At 46.5% G+C, this 16,518-nt stretch overlaps 1 protein-coding gene across 3 annotated transcripts in view; it reads right to left on the reverse strand.

The window, feature by feature from the left end:
• Nucleotides 1–16,518, reverse strand: part of MUS81 (MUS81 structure-specific endonuclease subunit) — a 415,158-nt gene that overhangs the window by 63,534 nt on the left and 335,106 nt on the right. For all 3 annotated transcript variants that reach the window (XM_063945085.1, XM_063945086.1, XM_063945084.1), the window contains one exon: nt 4,657–4,784. In XM_063945085.1, the coding sequence (XP_063801155.1) occupies nt 4,657–4,784 (128 nt within the window). The remainder of the gene's footprint in view (nt 1–4,656; nt 4,785–16,518) is intronic.

Below are 16,518 nucleotides of genomic sequence, written 5' to 3' on the forward strand. Positions count from 1 at the left end.
GACCCGGACCACTTGTCCAGCAGGTCCCATTGGAAAGTTCTCACATGGAACCTGCCGAAGGGAATGGTTTCGTATGATGCCACCATCTTCCCCAGGACTCGAGTGCAGTGATGCACAGACACCTGTTTTGGCTTCAACGGGTTCCTGACCAGAGTCATGAGTTCCTGAGCTTTTTCCGTCGGAAGAAAAACCCTTTTCTGGTCTGTGTCCAGAATCAAGCCCAAGAAGGTCAGACGCGTCGTAGGAACTAGCTGCGACTTCGGGATATTGAGAATTCAGCCGTGTTGCTGTAACACCTTCAATGACAGTGACACGCTGTCCAGTAACTTCTCTCGAGATCTCGCCTTTATGAGGAGATCGTCCAAGTATGTGATAATTGTGACACCTCGCTTGCGCAGGAGCACCATCATTTCCGCCATTACCTTTGTGAAAATCCTCGGGGCCGTGGAAAGCCCAAACGGCAACTTCTGAAATTGGTAGTGACAATCCTGTACAGCAAATCTCAGGAACGCCTGATGAGGTGGAAATATTGGAACATGAAGGTACGCATCCTTTATGTCTAGGGAAACCATAAAATCCCCCCCTTCCAGGCTGGCTATGACCGCTCTGAACGATTCCATCTTGAACTTGAACCTTTTCAAGTATAGGTTCAGGGATTTTAAATTTAAAATGGGTCTGACCGAACCATCCGGTTTCAGGACCACAAACAGAGTTGAGTAATATCCCCTCCCTTGTTGCGGTAGGGGAACTTTGACCACCACTTGTTGAAGATACAATTTTTGAATTGCATTTAACACTAACTCTCTCTCCGAGGGAGAAGCCGGAAGAGCCGATTTGAAAAAACGGCGAGGGGGGACCTCCTCGAATTCCAGCTTGTATCCCTGAGAAACAATTTCTATTGCCCAGGGATCTACCTGTGAATGAACCCAGATGTGGCTGAAAAGTCGAAGACGTGCCCCCACTGGGGCGGACTCCCTCAGGTGAGCCCCAGCGTCATGCGGTGGACTTTGCAGAGGCCGGGGAGGACTTCTGTTCCTGGGAACTAGCTGTGTGCAGCTTTTTTCCTCTGCCCTTACCTCTGGCAAGAAAGGACGACCCACGTACTTTCTTGCTTTTATTCGAACGAAAGGACTGCATTTGATAATGAGGCGCTTTCTTAGGCTGTGAGGGAACATAAGGCAAAAAATTCGATTTACCTGCCGTAGCTGTGGAGACGAGGTCCGAGAGGCCTTCTCCAAATAACTCCTCACCCTTGTAAGGCAAAAACTCCATATGCCTCTTGGAGTCGGCATCACCCGTCCACTGTCGGGTCCATAAGACTCGCCTAGCAGAAACCGACATAGCGTTTATTCTAGAACTTAGTAAACAAATGTCTCTTTGAGCATCCCTCATATACAACACAGCATCTTTTATATGCCCTAGGGTCATTAAGATGGTATCCTTATCTAAAGTCTCAATCCCCGCTGATAAGGAATCTGTCCATGCTGCGACAGCACTACAAACCCATGCCGTCGCCATTGCCGGTCGAAGTAATGTACCAGAATGTGCATAAATGGACTTCATGGTAACCTCCTGCTTGCGATCAGCAGCATCCTTGAGAGTAGCCGTATCTTGGAATGGCAGCGCTATCTTTTTTGATAAGCGTGTCAATGCCTTGTCCACCTTAGGAGAGGATTCCCATCGTATCCTATCCTTTTGCTGGAAAGGATACGCCATAAGAATCCTTCTGGGAACCTGCAGTCTCTTGTCTGGGGTTTCCCAAGCCTTTTCGCATAATTCGTTCAGCTCATGTGAGGATGGAAAGGTGACCTCAGGCTTTTTACCTTTATACATGTATACCCTCGTGTCAGGGACAGGGGGTTCCTCTGTGATATGCAAAACCTCTTTTATTGCAATAATCATATATCGAATACCCTTAGCCACTCTTGGCTGTAATTTTGCATCATCGTAGTCGACACTGGAGTCTGAATCCGTGTCGGTATCTGTGTCAACTATTTGGGAAAGTGTGCGCTTCTGAGACCCCGAAGGTCCCGGCGACATTGGGACAGGCATGGTTTGACTTCCTGACTGTTCCCTAGCTTCAGCTTTGTCTAATCTTTTGTGCAATAAATTCACATTTGCACTTAAGACATTCCACATATCCATCCAGTCAGGTGTCGGCGCTGCCGACGGAGACCTTACATTCATACACTCCCCCTACTCCTTAGGGGAGCCTTCAACTTCATACATGACGACACACGCGTACCGACACACCCCACACACACAGGGAAGCTCTTTTCTGAAGACAGGTTCCCCACCAGGCCCTTTGGAGAGACAGAGAGAGAGAGTATGCCAGCACACACCCCAGCGCTATGTGACCCAGGAAAAAACACAAAATGTTTACCCAGTAACGCTGTTATAACTTTACATACGCCAATGTTGTGCCCCCCCCCCCCCCCCCCCCCCTCCCCCCTCTTGAAAAACCCACTGTCACCGTCAGTAAGCAGGGGAGAGTCCGGGGAGCTTCCTCTCAGCGCTGTGCTGTGGAGAAAATGGCGCTGGTGAGTGCTGAGGGAGAAGCCCTGCCCCCTCGGCGGCGGGCTTCTGTCCCGCTCAAAATACTTCAAAACATGGCGGGGGCTATTTATATACATGTACAGTGCCCAGCTGTACATGTATATAGGTACTTTTGCCATTAGAGAGGCTTATATTGCTGCCCAGGGCGCCCCCCCTGCGCCCTGCACCCTTACAGTGACTAATGTGTGTGAGGTGAACGGGAGCAATGGCGCACAGCTTTACCGCTGTGCGTTACCTCTATGAAGATCAGATGTCTTCTGCCGCCTCTGAAGTCTTCTTTTCTTCTCATACTCACCCGGTTTCTATCTTCCGGCTCTGCGAGGAGGACGGCGGCGCGGCTCTGGGACGGACGGCGAGGATGAAACCGGCGTACCAATCCCTCTGGAGCTAATGGTGTCCAGTAGCCTAAGAAATAGGACCTTGAAACTCAGAGAAGTAGGGCTGTTTCTCTCTCCTCAGTCCCTCGATGCAGGGAGTCTGTTGCCAGCAGGCTCCCTGAAAATAAAAAACCTAACTAAAATACTTTCTTTACAGGAAACTCAGGAGAGCTCCCATCTACTCTGGGCACAGTATCAAACTGAGGTCTGGAGGAGGGGCATAGAGGCAGTGCACACCCAGAGTCAAAGTCTTTCTTAAGGTGCCCATGTCTCCTGCGGAGCCCGTCTATCCCCATGGTCCTTACGGAGTCCCCAGTATCCTCTAGGACGTTAGAGAAATAATTATTATTATAATAACAACCGAGCCGGGCTCGGAACCGTGTTTGACACGTGGAGTTCCGAGCTCATCTCTAGTTTAAACTTATAAGGGCATTTAGAAACTGTATTACATGAACCTAGTTATATGCACTAAAGAATGCTTGTGAGCTTCGGCCAGATGAACTATAATATGGGACCTGTGACAAAGTCACGCATCAGACTGTACCGAGGATTGAACTTACCACTGTGCACTTGCTCCTACAGATGTTTCTTCACTAACTGGGCTTTTATACACCTTACAGCACGACTGAGATGAGTAGCATACTGTATTTATCTTACACTTTTGTCTTATTGGCATTGCAGAATCAATGAAATACCGCTTACAGTGTACTGGAGGTGCTGGGCTGGGCATTAGTTGGGCTGGGCTGGGCAATAGTCTTATTCAGATTGTAATGCAAATAAGATGCATTGTAAGAAAAAAAAAAAAAAAGATGCCAGGCATCTCCCGCTATGTGGCGTACTGAGGCAAGATGTATGGGGACACATCTGTATGCATTGGAGATTAAGGCACAACTTGAGAGTGGCTGTTTTGCTAATTGGGCCTAAAATGTAAAGAAATTAAATAACATTATATATATATATATATATATATATATATATATATATATATATGGGGTCATTAAGAGTTGTTCGCTCGTTATTTTTTTCTCGCAACGGAGCGATTAGTCGCTAATGCGCATGCGCAATGTCCGCAGTGCGACTGCGCCAAGTAAATTTGCTATGTAGTTAGGTATTTTACTCACGGCATTACAAGGTTTTTTCTTCGTTCTGGTGATCGTAATGTGATTGACAGGAAGTGGGTGTTTCTGGGCGGAAACTGGCCGTTTTATGGGTGTGTGCGAAAAAACGCTACCGTTTCTGGGAAAAACGCGGGAGTGGCTGGAGAAACGGAGGAGTGTCTGGGCGAACGCTGGGTGTGTTTGTGACGTCAAACCAGGAACGACAAGCACTAAACTGATCGCAGATGCAGAGTAAGTGTGGAGCTACTCAGAAACTGCTAAGAAGTGTCTATTCGCAATTTTGCTAATCTTTCGTTCGCAATTTTGATAAGCTAAAATTCACTCCCAGTAGGCGGCGGCTTAGCGTGTGCAAAGCTGCTAAAAGCAGCTTGCGAGCGAACAACTCGGAATGACCCCCATTGTGTATTAGTTTATGCAAATGTACTTATACTTATGATAAAGTGTATGTGAAACAGAAATTATTCCACGCCATGAGTACCATCGAGTCTTGAATAGTAGGCATGTGGGTCCGCATGACATACTTTTCCAATTACCTGATATAGGCCTGGGTTTTGAACATTCTTTGCACACTAGCTATAAAACAAAAGCTGCAACAGGTCACTAACCTGGCACAGGTGTGACTTTCTCCTGCGCTACCCACAGAAAGTCTCCAATGTGTAGCTTACGTACGTCGAAATTCACTCCATTCCTTTTCAGTTCTGAAACCAATTCCTGTTTCCTATGTGCAGCACCCCTGCAAAAGTAGATGAGAAACCCATATTGCAGTTAAGGACCTTGTTTCTAATTTCTGAATAGTAATAATTAAGATCAGGATTCTTAGGATCTAACCTATTCTAATCCTTTCATATAAACACACAAACTTTCGGTTTTTATATTTTATATACTTAATTTCTACAGGACCTAAAATGACCTAATCTGGGTTTTAGTACCTAATATGACAGTTTTTTTACTGTTAGAACCTAAAAAGACCAAATTCTGTTACTTAAGTTAAAACTACAGTATATAAAATTGTTGTGGAAATGTGTGAAATAATAGGATTTTAATTACCTACCGGTAAATCCTTTTCTTGTAGTTCGTAGGGGATACTGGGAATCCATTTAGTACCATGCGGTATAGACGGGTCCACTTGGAGCCATGGGCACCATAGACGTTTGATAATGTGTGCTGGCTCCTCCCGCCATGACCCTCCTACCAGACTCAGTCTAGGAATCTGTGCCTGAGGAGACGGACATACTTTGAGAGAAGGCTATAGATAAGGAAAGTGGTGAGATTACGAACCAGCACAACCAGAACAAGAGGAAAGCCATGTTAACCAAACTTGAACACCAGAACAGCAACAGCTGAACCAACAACAGTAGTTAAGCAAGTAACCGTGCAGGAAGAACGAAGCACCGGGCGGGCGCCCAGTATCCCCTACGGACTACGAGAAGAGGATTTACCGGTAGGTAATTAAAATCCTATTTTCTCTTACGTCCTAGGGGATACTAGGAATCCATTTAGTATCATCGGGAAGTACCAAAGCTCCCAAACCGGGTGGGAGAGTGCTGAGGTTCCTGCAGAACTGACTGACCAAACTGAAGGCCCTTAGAGGCCAAGGTATCGAACTTGTAAAACTTGTACCAACCAAGTAGCTGCTTGGCAGAGTTGTAATGCCGAGACACCCCGGGCAGCCACCCAAGAGGAACCCACCGACCTAGTAGAGTGGGCCTGTACAGATTTTGGAATCGGCAAGCCTGCCATGGAATAAGCATGCTGGATAGTGAGCCTGTTCCAGCGAGCAATTGACTGCTTTGAAGCAGGACACCCAATCTTATTGGCATCATATAGAACGAACAGCGAGTCCGATTTCCTGCGACAAGCAGTTCGCTCTACATATACCTTCAAAGCCCTTACAACGTCCAAGGACTTTGAAGTAGCAGAGGTGTCAGTAAAAACCGGGACCACAATTGGCTGGTTGATGTGAAACGCCGACACCACCTTAGGAAGAAATTGCTGACGAGTCCTGAGATCAGCTCTATCCTCATGGAAAATCAATTAGGGGCTGTTGTGAGACAACGCCCCAGCTCCAATACGCGCCTTGCCGAAGCCAAGGCCAACAGTGTGACAGTCTTCCACATAAGATACTTTACGTCTACCTCCTGTAACGGTTCAAACCAGTCCGATTGGAGGAATGTCAGAACCAAATTGAGATCCCAAGGTACCGTGGGAAGCACAAAGGGAGGTTGGATGCGTAGAACACCTTTCAAGAATGTCTGGACCTCAGGGAAAGGAGCCAATTGTTTCTGAAAGAGAATAGACAAGGCCGAAATCTGAACTTTTATGGAGCCTAGGCGTAGGCCCACATCCATTTCCCGATTGCAGAAAAAGCAGGAAATGTCCCAGATGAAATTCCACCATGGAATATTGTCTGCTCTCACACCAAGAGACATATTTCTTCCAAATACGATGGTAATGCTTTGATGTTACCCCGTTCCTGGCTTGGATCATAGTCGGGATAACCTTGTCAGGAATCCCTCTCCTGGCTAGAATCAGCCGTTCAACTTCCATGCCGTCAAACGTAGCTGTGGCAAGTCTTGATTGACGAACGGGCCCTGTTGCAGAAGATCCTCTAGAAGAGGCAGAGGCCACGGATCTTCGATTAGCATCTCGAGAAGATCCACATACCAGGCCCTTCGTGGTCAGTCCGGAGCAATGAGAATTGCTTGAACTCTTTCCTTTTTTATTCTTTTGAGAACTCTTGGGATCAGAGGAATGGGAGGAAACACGTACACCAGCTGGTAGACCCACGGAGTTGTCAGGGCGTCGACCGCTACAGCTTGTGGGTCCCTCGACCTGGAACAATACTGCTTGAGTTTCTTGTTGAGTCGAGAGGCCATTATGTCAATTTGTGGATACCCCCACCGACGTGTCAGCCACTGGAACACCTCCGGGTGGAGGCCCCATTCCGCCGAGTGCAGGTCGTGTCTGCTGATTAAGTCTGCTTCCCAGTTGTCTACTCCCAGAATGAAGATCGCTGACAATGCAATGGCGTGTTTTTCCGCCCAGAGGGGAATTCTTGACAACTCTGACATTGCGGCCTTGCTTTTCGTTCCGCCCTGTCGGTTGATGTAAGACACCGCTGTCACATTGTCCAACTGAAGTTGAATGGTCTGATTCTCAAGTCCTCTCAAGCGCGGTCAATTAGTACAGAGGCCCCTCAAGGCTCTGTCCTCTCACCCCTGCTCTTCTCCCTGTACACAAATGACTGTACCTCAGAGGCGCAATCAGTAAAGATCATCAAATTCGCCGATGACACCACCGTCATAGGCCTCATCAAGGACGGGGACGAATCGGCCTATAGACGGGAAGTAGACCGGTTGGCCCAGTGGTGCATCCACAACAACCTTGAGCTCAACCCCCTGAAAACTGTCAAGATGATAGTGGACTTCAGGAAGAAGTCATCTAGTGCACCTCCGCTAACGATTGCTGACAGTGTGGTATCGCTAGTGGACTCCTTCAAGTTTCTAGGGACCACAATCTCCCGGGACCTTAAATGGGGGTCCAACGCTGACGCCACTGTTGGGAAAGCGCAGCAGAGGTTGTTCTTCCTCAGGCAACGGAGGATGTTCAACATCCCACAGAAGCTTCTGCTCCTCTTCTACTCCGCAATTGTGGAGTCAGTACTGTGCGAGGGACAGATGCAGGCTCCAAAAGGTGGCCAGAACCGCATAGAAGATCATTGGGCCGACCTTCCCTCAGTCCAGTACCTGTACCTGTCCAGAGCTAAAAAGCGGGCAATGAAGATAGTAAAAGACCAGCTACATCCCGGCCACAGCATGTTTAGCTTGCTTCCTTCAGGCAGGCGTTACAGGGCCGTCCCCGCCAGGTCCACCAGAAGCCTCAAAAGTTTCTTTCCCCAAGCTGTCCGCCTGCTGAACTCCTGAACATTGACTGACTAGACGTACATGTAACTAACTTGTGTCCATATGGTATACCTATCTGTCTGACTTTACTTGCCCCTCCCTCCCTAAAAACCTGCTTATCTGTTACCTACTTGGCTGTTGTATAGCAAACCGACGACAAATTCCTAGTATACACAAGTATACCTGGCCAATAAAGCTGATTCTGAAAAAGAGATGAGGCCTGCAGAAGGGCGTTGTAGATAACCCTGAGTTACATGATGTTTATTGGAAGAATGATTTCCTGACTTGACCATCATCTTTGAAACTGCACCCCCTGTGTGACTGCACCCCAACCTCTGAGGCTTGCGTCTGTGGTTAGCAGAATTCAATTCTGAATACCGAAACTTCGACCCTCCACTAGGTGAGAAGTTTGTAGCCACCACAGGAGGGAGATCCTGGCTTTTGGCGACAGACAAATCCTCTGATGCATGTGAAGATGCAATCCGGACCATCTGTCCAACAGTTCCAGCTGGAGAGACCAAATGGCAGGCCCTGAAACTGGTAGTGGAAGTTCAGCAGTGCAAACCGTAGATAAGCCAGAGACGCTAGGAATTGCCTCTCTTCCAGACCTGAGATCACCGCTCTCAGAGACTCCATCTTAAACTTCAACACTAGTAAGTATTGGTTCAATGACTTGAGATTCAGAATCGGTCTTACCAAACCATCCGGTTTCGGAACTACAAACAAGCTGGAATAGTATCCCTTGTTTTGTAGATGAGGTGGAACTGGAACAATGACCTGGGTCTGTAACAGTTTTTAAATAGCTTCTTGTAAGGTTACTCTTGCTTCCTGTGAAACTGGTAAGCCTGAATTGAAGAATCTGTGAGGTGGGAGATCCTGCAACTCCAGTCTGTAGCCCTGGGATATAAGGTCTATGACCCAGAGACCCTGGCAAGATCTTGTTCAGGTGTGACTGAAGAATTGTAGCTGGCCTCCCACCTCCCTGTCTCTCAGGCATCGCGGTTAACCATCATGTGGAAAGTTTTGAGGAGGCAGAGCCCGAGCTCTGTTCCTGTGAACTAGCAGTCGCTGGCTTGCGTATTTACCTCCAGCACCTCTGGGGGCGGTAGAAGAACCTCTGGCCTTGACCCTAAACTTGGCAGTCCGAAAGGACTGTAAATTGGGTCCTGAGTAGGCCTTCCTAGCTGGCGGAGCTGCAGAAGGTAGATAAGTGGACTTACCCGCAAGTAGCTCGTGAGATTCACTTGTCGAGTTCGTTGCCAAATAAGGCCTCACCTGTGAAAGGCAGGCCTTCCACACCTTTTTTGGAGTCCGCATCAGCAGTCCATAATCCCCTGCAATGCCGACACTACCACAGCTGTAGTGCGTGCATTAAGCAAACCTATCTCCTTAATGGCTTCCACCATAAAGTTTGCAGTCTTGTATGTGCTGCAGGAGTAACACAATTTCCTCTTGAGGTAAGGAGTCTAACCCCTCAATCAAATTACCAGACCATTTAGCAATGGCTCGAGTAATCCACCCACATGCTATAGTGGGTCTCTGGGCCACCCCTGCAGCTGTATACAAAGATTTGAGTGTAGTCTCAATCTTACGATCAGCTGTATCCTTCAGCCAGGCTGCACCAGGAACAGGAAGTACTATTTTATGTGAGAATAAAAACACAAAGTACCAGCGCTGGCTGTAAAAATTATATAAAGACGGTTTGCTGAATAAAATAACAATTTATTAAACCATTAAAAAACCAGGAGTAGATTCCTGTTATTATTCTTAATAACACTTAAAATTATAAATTCCCCCTGGGTATAATCGCTATTTGCATCCACTTTCCTCTGGGACATATATTGTTACGGCTAGGACAATCTCCAGATGGCATTCACTGTAGCAGAAGATAGTTACCAGTTCCACAATGGAGATATATGATGGCATCAGCTTTAGGAAAAGTCCATTGCTAGCTGTGTTTCGCTGGCAACAGAGTGATCCAGCTTCCTCAGGATCACTCTGTTGCCAGCGAAACGCGTTGAGCCTGTCTACCCACCTGGGCATCATTCCACGATACATTGGGACTTTGACATCTTCGGCATCTATTGGACATTGCTCCCATCACTGAAAAATTTATTCCAACAAAGATAAAAGACCGGATCCACAAACACAGCTAGCAATGGACTTTTCCTAAAGCTGATGCCATCATATATCTCCATATAAGTGTATATAATTTTAAGTGTTATTAAGAATAATAACAGGAATCTACTCCTGGTTTTTTAATGGTTTAATAAATTGTTATTTTATTCAGCAAACCGTCTTTATATAATTTTTACAGCCAGCGCTGGTACTTTGTGTTTTTATTTTCAATATATTCGGGGATTTGACCATCCCCTTACCAGCTGCTGCTGGCTGCGCACTTACATATCTTTTTACTTTCTATATTTTATGTGAGAGCCTGGAGACTGATGTATCCACTATTGGTGGATTTTCCCCTTTTTTCCTATCCTCAGGGAGGAAAAGGAAAAGATGATAATAACCACTTAAGAATTCTAAATTTCTCATCTGGACTAACCCACAGTTCTTCAAACAGGGTATTCAGTTCCTTTGATACAGGAAAAGTGGCTGAGGATTTTTTCTTTATATTAAAGTACGATTCCTCACACTGCTCTGTCACCTTGTCAGGGATATTTAGGACTTCACTGATAGAATCTATGAGAGCCTCTACACCCTGCAACAGAGTACCCTCCTCTGCCTCTATGTCCACCTCACCTGCCTCCATTTCTGATCCTTCATTATCAGAGTCAGAATGCGGGATATGGGCCAAAGTACGTTTTTGTGGACAAATGGCAGAGCACTGAGATGCTGGTCTGAGTACCGAGTTCTTTTGCATAAACTCAGCCATAGACTGTCCTAAGTATTGCGTCTCTTTCTTTCTCATTATGAGATAATTTAGTAGAGATGGTAGAAATCATCCCCCTAATGGTGTCCAGCCATGCTGGCTCTGCCCCACTAGCCTGAGAAAGGATACTACACTGAGTACACACTAGTAAACACCCTGGAGAAGAGGAACACTGTGCCTTACATGAAACACACTCTTTACCTGACATACTGCAGTAGTGACAGCACACACACAGGAAAAGGTTAAATGCACAATTAACCCACAAAGAGCACTTCCCGAGAGACACAGAGATGGATAGAACCAGAGCACGGAGCCCTTATCGCTAAAGCCAAGCTTAGCCAAGTCGCAGATTAAGTACCTAGATTAGGGACTTAGTACACAAGTATATAGTTTCCCCCTGCTATGAGCCCCTGGTATTGCTGAGGTACTCTGGAGGCTCTCCGGAGGAGTTGCGCGTCCCTGTAGTCAGCGTCTGTGTAGCTGCAGTAGGGTAAAATGGCACCTGTGAGCTGCTGGATCTGCTCATAGTGAAGCCCTGCCCCATCAATCGCGCGCGGTCTTCCCGCTCTTCTTTATAGTGGCTTTATGTGTCTAAGTGCATAAAATGGAGTAAGTCCCCTTTTAAGCCTGTACTGCCAGTCTGGGTACTGTGTACACTACAGTGTACTAAGTCTGGAGATTCATTCCGCCCCGTGTAGAAGCAATGCGTCTCCGTACCCTTATGCCACCATAATGGCCGGCGACCCGCTAACCAGGACGTCGGCTTAGTACTCACCACTCTTCTTTCTTCTAGTTCTGTTAGGGGTGGTGGTGTGCTGCGGGAATGTACGCTTGCTGTGGTGGGGCTTGCGAATAGTTCCCTCAGGAGCTAGCGTCCTGTCAGCGGGAAACGGGATCATTAACCCTTAGTGGGGTTGGGCCATTCCCCCCTTAAGTCCCACGAAGCAGGCAGGCTGGTGCCATCCAGTCCTGCCTGAAGAAAAAAAAACTTAAAAAATAAATGCAGAAAACTCTTCAGTAGCTTCCAGAGATGTGACCGCCTCCATCAAGCACATTTTCTAAAGTGAGTCTGGTAGGAGGGGCATAGAGGGAGGAGCCAGCAGACATTATCAAACTTCTATAGTGCCCATGGCTCCAAGTGGACCCGTCTATACCCCATGGTACTAAATGAATTCCCTTGTGTCCCCTAGGACGTAAGAGAAAAGTCGCTTTTATATAAAAACCATATATACAGATGTGTCCTGTTATAGCCTTGCTGCATAGCATACGCAGTGCGACTGCCAGGTTCCTAGATTTGTGGGTGAGAGCGTACGCACACACCCGTGATCCATTCGCTTCTGTGGAAAAGCCGTGGCTGCGAATGGATCTTCCGCGGCATAGCACAAAGCAGGAGCAAACGTTGCAAGGAAGTAGCAGGAAACATCTGGAATAAAAGCACAGTGTTCCACATAATCATATGTTATGTGGTTTTGTTTTATTTTCATACAACGTATAAATTCCTAAACTGAAACTCCAGGGCCTAGTAATAATTGATTATGTAACAATCAAATGAAGATATACACAAAGGGATTGCTGAAGGGAGGACAATTGCTGAAAGCAGCGAGGCCCCCCTATCCCTACCTGACCTTTCTTGCAGCCACAGAAAACAATGTTTGTATAACAATCAGGAACAGGGGATATACATTAAGCTATAAAACAATGATGTCTGATCAAGAAAGTCTTTAAAAAAAATAAATAAATCACCACTACTATGCTTAAAGGAATGACATCCACGTTCAGCAAGCGCTGTAAAAAAAAAAAAAACCCTGACACCCAAAAAACAAACACACAAACAAACAAACAAACAAACAAACAAACAGGTATTCTTCTTCAGCCAAGGGGAACATAGATTCATAATAAGGGAATTCCAATGTAGAATCAGGGCCGGTTCTTGGCCTTGTGGCGCCCCGGGCAAAGTATAGGGGCGTGGCTTCAAATGGGGGCGTGGTCAGTTACGCCCCCATTTATGCCCCCTGTAGCGACGCTGAAAGAAAAAATAAAATAAAAAAAAGTATACTTACCATCCTCGTTCCTGATCCAGACCGCTACAGACCTCCTCCGCCGGCGGCGCCGCTCTTCTCCTCTCCTAGATCTATGGGAGAGACGTTATTACGTCTCTCCCATAGAACAGCATAAACACTAGAGGTCAATTATGACCCCTAGTGTCTGTGCCACTATGCTGTGCGGTGCGCGATGATGTCATCGCGCACCGCACAGCAAAGGTCCTCTACATGAAGGGAAACTAGATTGTAGCGTCTAGTTTCCCTTCATGGAGAGGACCTTTGCTGTGCGGTGCGCGATGACGTTATCGCGCACCGCACAACTAAGGTCCTCTCAATGAAGGTAAACTAGACGCTACGCGTCTGGTTCCCTTCAAAGCGGGGGGGCACAGCGGGGCACTGCGGGGGGCACAGTGGCGGATCTTGCCCTGGTTCGGCGCCCTCCGGATGGCGCCGGCGCCCTCCGGAAGGCGGTGCCCCGGGCAAAAGTACCGCTTGCCCGTGGCAAGATCCGCCACTGTGTAGAATGTATCCTGTTATGGTGTGAGGCAAGTGATGTTTACTCCGGAACCTCTCCTTGCATCGCTTTCTTGACTAAGGTTATCAAGATGATGTAACCAACTTAATAAAACTTTGTGGAGTTGTGTACGGAGCACCATGCAACCAATTTATAGGGCAAAGTCCCATACCTCATGGCACACAAAGGCGGAACTGTCATCTAGTCAGAAAGACGTCAGTTTCCGACTTTTTAAGGTCGAATCATGATTCGACCTATTCAATGGGGCTGACGTTTTTCCGATTTGCCGGAAAACACATGGATCGGCGGTTTAGCTGCGGATCCAAATGTTTTGTCGGATTTGCATCCAAATCCGACTGGTTTTAGTCCCGATTGACAGTGTCGGAAACGGCCAAAACCTGTCGAATTTTGGCATCAAATTGAATACTGAACTGTTGGATCCTTTTCGTCGGAAAGGATCCAACATCAATTGAATAGACCACTATGCCTTAATCTAGTGGAGGTAAATTTTCAGTCAACTTATTTTTTTTGGGTGGTTGTGTGAGGGGATCTGTAAGGCAGCCATCTTACCTTTACCTAAAACCTAGAAGAGCACCAAGAAAGACTTTAAGCAACGGAACACTATATGCATGTATAAATATTTAGGATCCATACAACATCCAAGGCATTTAGATGGCCTGTCTCTGTTGAAGTTTGGATATAAACAGGAAAATAATTTTTTAGTTCACATGAAAGTCAGAGACAACCTTTGGGAGGAAATGCAGGTTGGTTCTCAAGACCACTTTGTCCTAACCGAAGGTGATGAGGGAACTGAGAACATGGATGCCACTCTGAAATCCATAGAAAGGCAACCTTGGAGAAAAGCTCCTCCAATAGTGACTGGAAATTAGTAGGAGAGAGGACAACGATGGAATAATGGATAAATATAAGCCACCATCTAAACAAAATAAGACAAATTATTTTATGAAACATCGAACTTTATTAATGTGTCTATTTTCTAACCATGTTACCGTCACAGAACAGAGAATAAAAAGACTAATAAAAAATAAATAAAAGCCAGGGAGATAAGTTGGGAAAAATAATAAGTGGTTATCCATGCGCTACAGAAAACAGGCATCCAAAACCATGAGGTAGGCCCTACAAGATTTGGTCTTTACAGCCCATAGAGTTGTCTGAATCGGTTCAATATGTATTGTCGTCAATTGTTATGTCGACATACAAGCAGGTCAACATGTTCAGATTATCAACGAAACAGGTGATACCAGTGGTGCGGCAATCACTTCGCTCCATTCAGAGACGGCGGTGTCAGGTGATTCGGATTTCTATGTCAAAATGTCAACAATGTTGACATAATAACTGTCAGCATTCTGGTGTCGACACTTTGACATTTTGAATGTTGATATGGTGACTGAATCCCGTCTGAATAAGTCTGTAATATCCTTGTACCTTTAAGCGACGATCTCAAGAGCCACAATGTTAAATGAAGGCCTTTGAAGTTTTAGCTGCAAAGGGCCTGGAGACAGAAAATGCAAATGAGAAAATGCACATTGGACGGAGATTTCCTGGTCTCTACGACGGGCAGCTTGCGTGTTCCCATGGGTGCCTCAAGCCACATGATGGTGTGCCAGTGATCCGATGCTGTGTCCTAAGACTCAAAGCGGATTACTACTGCAGCAGGATGTGTTTGCTTGTAACAGAAGTCGCCTGCTGCATTACCATACAAGGAACCTGCAGTGATAGTCATTCCGTCCACATCTGAATGACCCTCACTGTCTTTAGAGACATGTTTCCGTCTTTCTCATGAGTTAATGTGCACTACCAGTAGAATAGGTTGTTTCTATATAAGAGCAATGCATATGGAAAAAGTGTTAACAATGCATCAATAAATAACTACAGGCCGATCGCACTAACATCTGTGGCAATGAAAGTGTTTGAATGGCTGGTGCTGAACCACCTGAGAGAAACGACTAACACCCACCTAGACCTCTTGCAGTTCACATACCGAGCGAACAGGAGTGTCGAGGACGCAGTTAACTTGGGGCTACACTACATCCTACAGCACCTAGACCGAACGGGCTCTTATGCGAGGGTCCTATTTGTCGACTTCAGTTCGGCATTCAACACAATCGTCCCCAGTATCCTGCAAGCCAAACTCCTCTCCTTAGGTGTCCCAGAATCAACATGCTTCTGGATCATCGACTTCCTGACAGCAAGGAAAGAAGTGGTGAAAGCTGGGTCATTCACGTCTAGTGGGCGCACGATCAGCACGGGGCCCCCTAAAGGATGTATCCTCTCCCTATATACCAACGATTGCACCTCGGCGGAGCAATCAGTAAAAATGATAAAGTTCGCAGACGACACCACCGTCATCGGCTTAATCAAGAAGACAAATCTACATACAGACGTGAAGTGGTACGGCTAACGCAGTGTTGTGGCAGGAACAACCTTGACCTAAATCCCCTCAAAATAGTTGAGATGGTGGTGGACTTCAGAAGGAAAGCCAATGCCATGAAACCACTCGTAATAGCCGAAAGCGTGGTTTCGTGGGTCGACTCCTTCAAATTCCTAGGGTCAAAAATTTCCAGAGACCTCAAATGGGGACCCAACATAAGCAATGTCATAAAGAAGGCCCAGCAGCGGATGTTCTTTCTGAGGCAACTCAACATCCCCCAGAAGCTGCTGCTCACCTTCTACGCAGCGATCGTAGAATTGGTCCTATGTTCCTCAATCACAGTCTGGTATGGAGCTGCCAATGAGAGTGACAGACGGAGGAAGCAAAGGGTGGTGAGGACAGCTGAAAAGATTGTTGAGGCTGACCTCCCTCCGGTCCAGGAATTATACCAGTCAAAGGTCAGGAAGCGAGCGGAGAAAATCATGGCAGACATGCAGCACCCAGGTCACAAACTGTTTGAACCGTTTCCATCAGGCAGACGCTACAGGTCCATTCCCGTGAGGTCGACCAGATCCATTAAAAGCTTCTTCCACTAGCTGTCCACCAGCTGAACAATATATAAAAAGTCTAACACGTATAACATGTCTAATATGTCAAGTCTATCGTACAGTTGCAATGTGCAGTATGAACTCATACTGTATGTGTAATGTTTATAATGTATGCTATGATATTCCCC

Source organism: Pseudophryne corroboree, chromosome 11 (genome assembly GCF_028390025.1).
Source record: "Pseudophryne corroboree isolate aPseCor3 chromosome 11, aPseCor3.hap2, whole genome shotgun sequence".
Lineage (NCBI taxonomy): Eukaryota > Metazoa > Chordata > Amphibia > Anura > Myobatrachidae > Pseudophryne > Pseudophryne corroboree.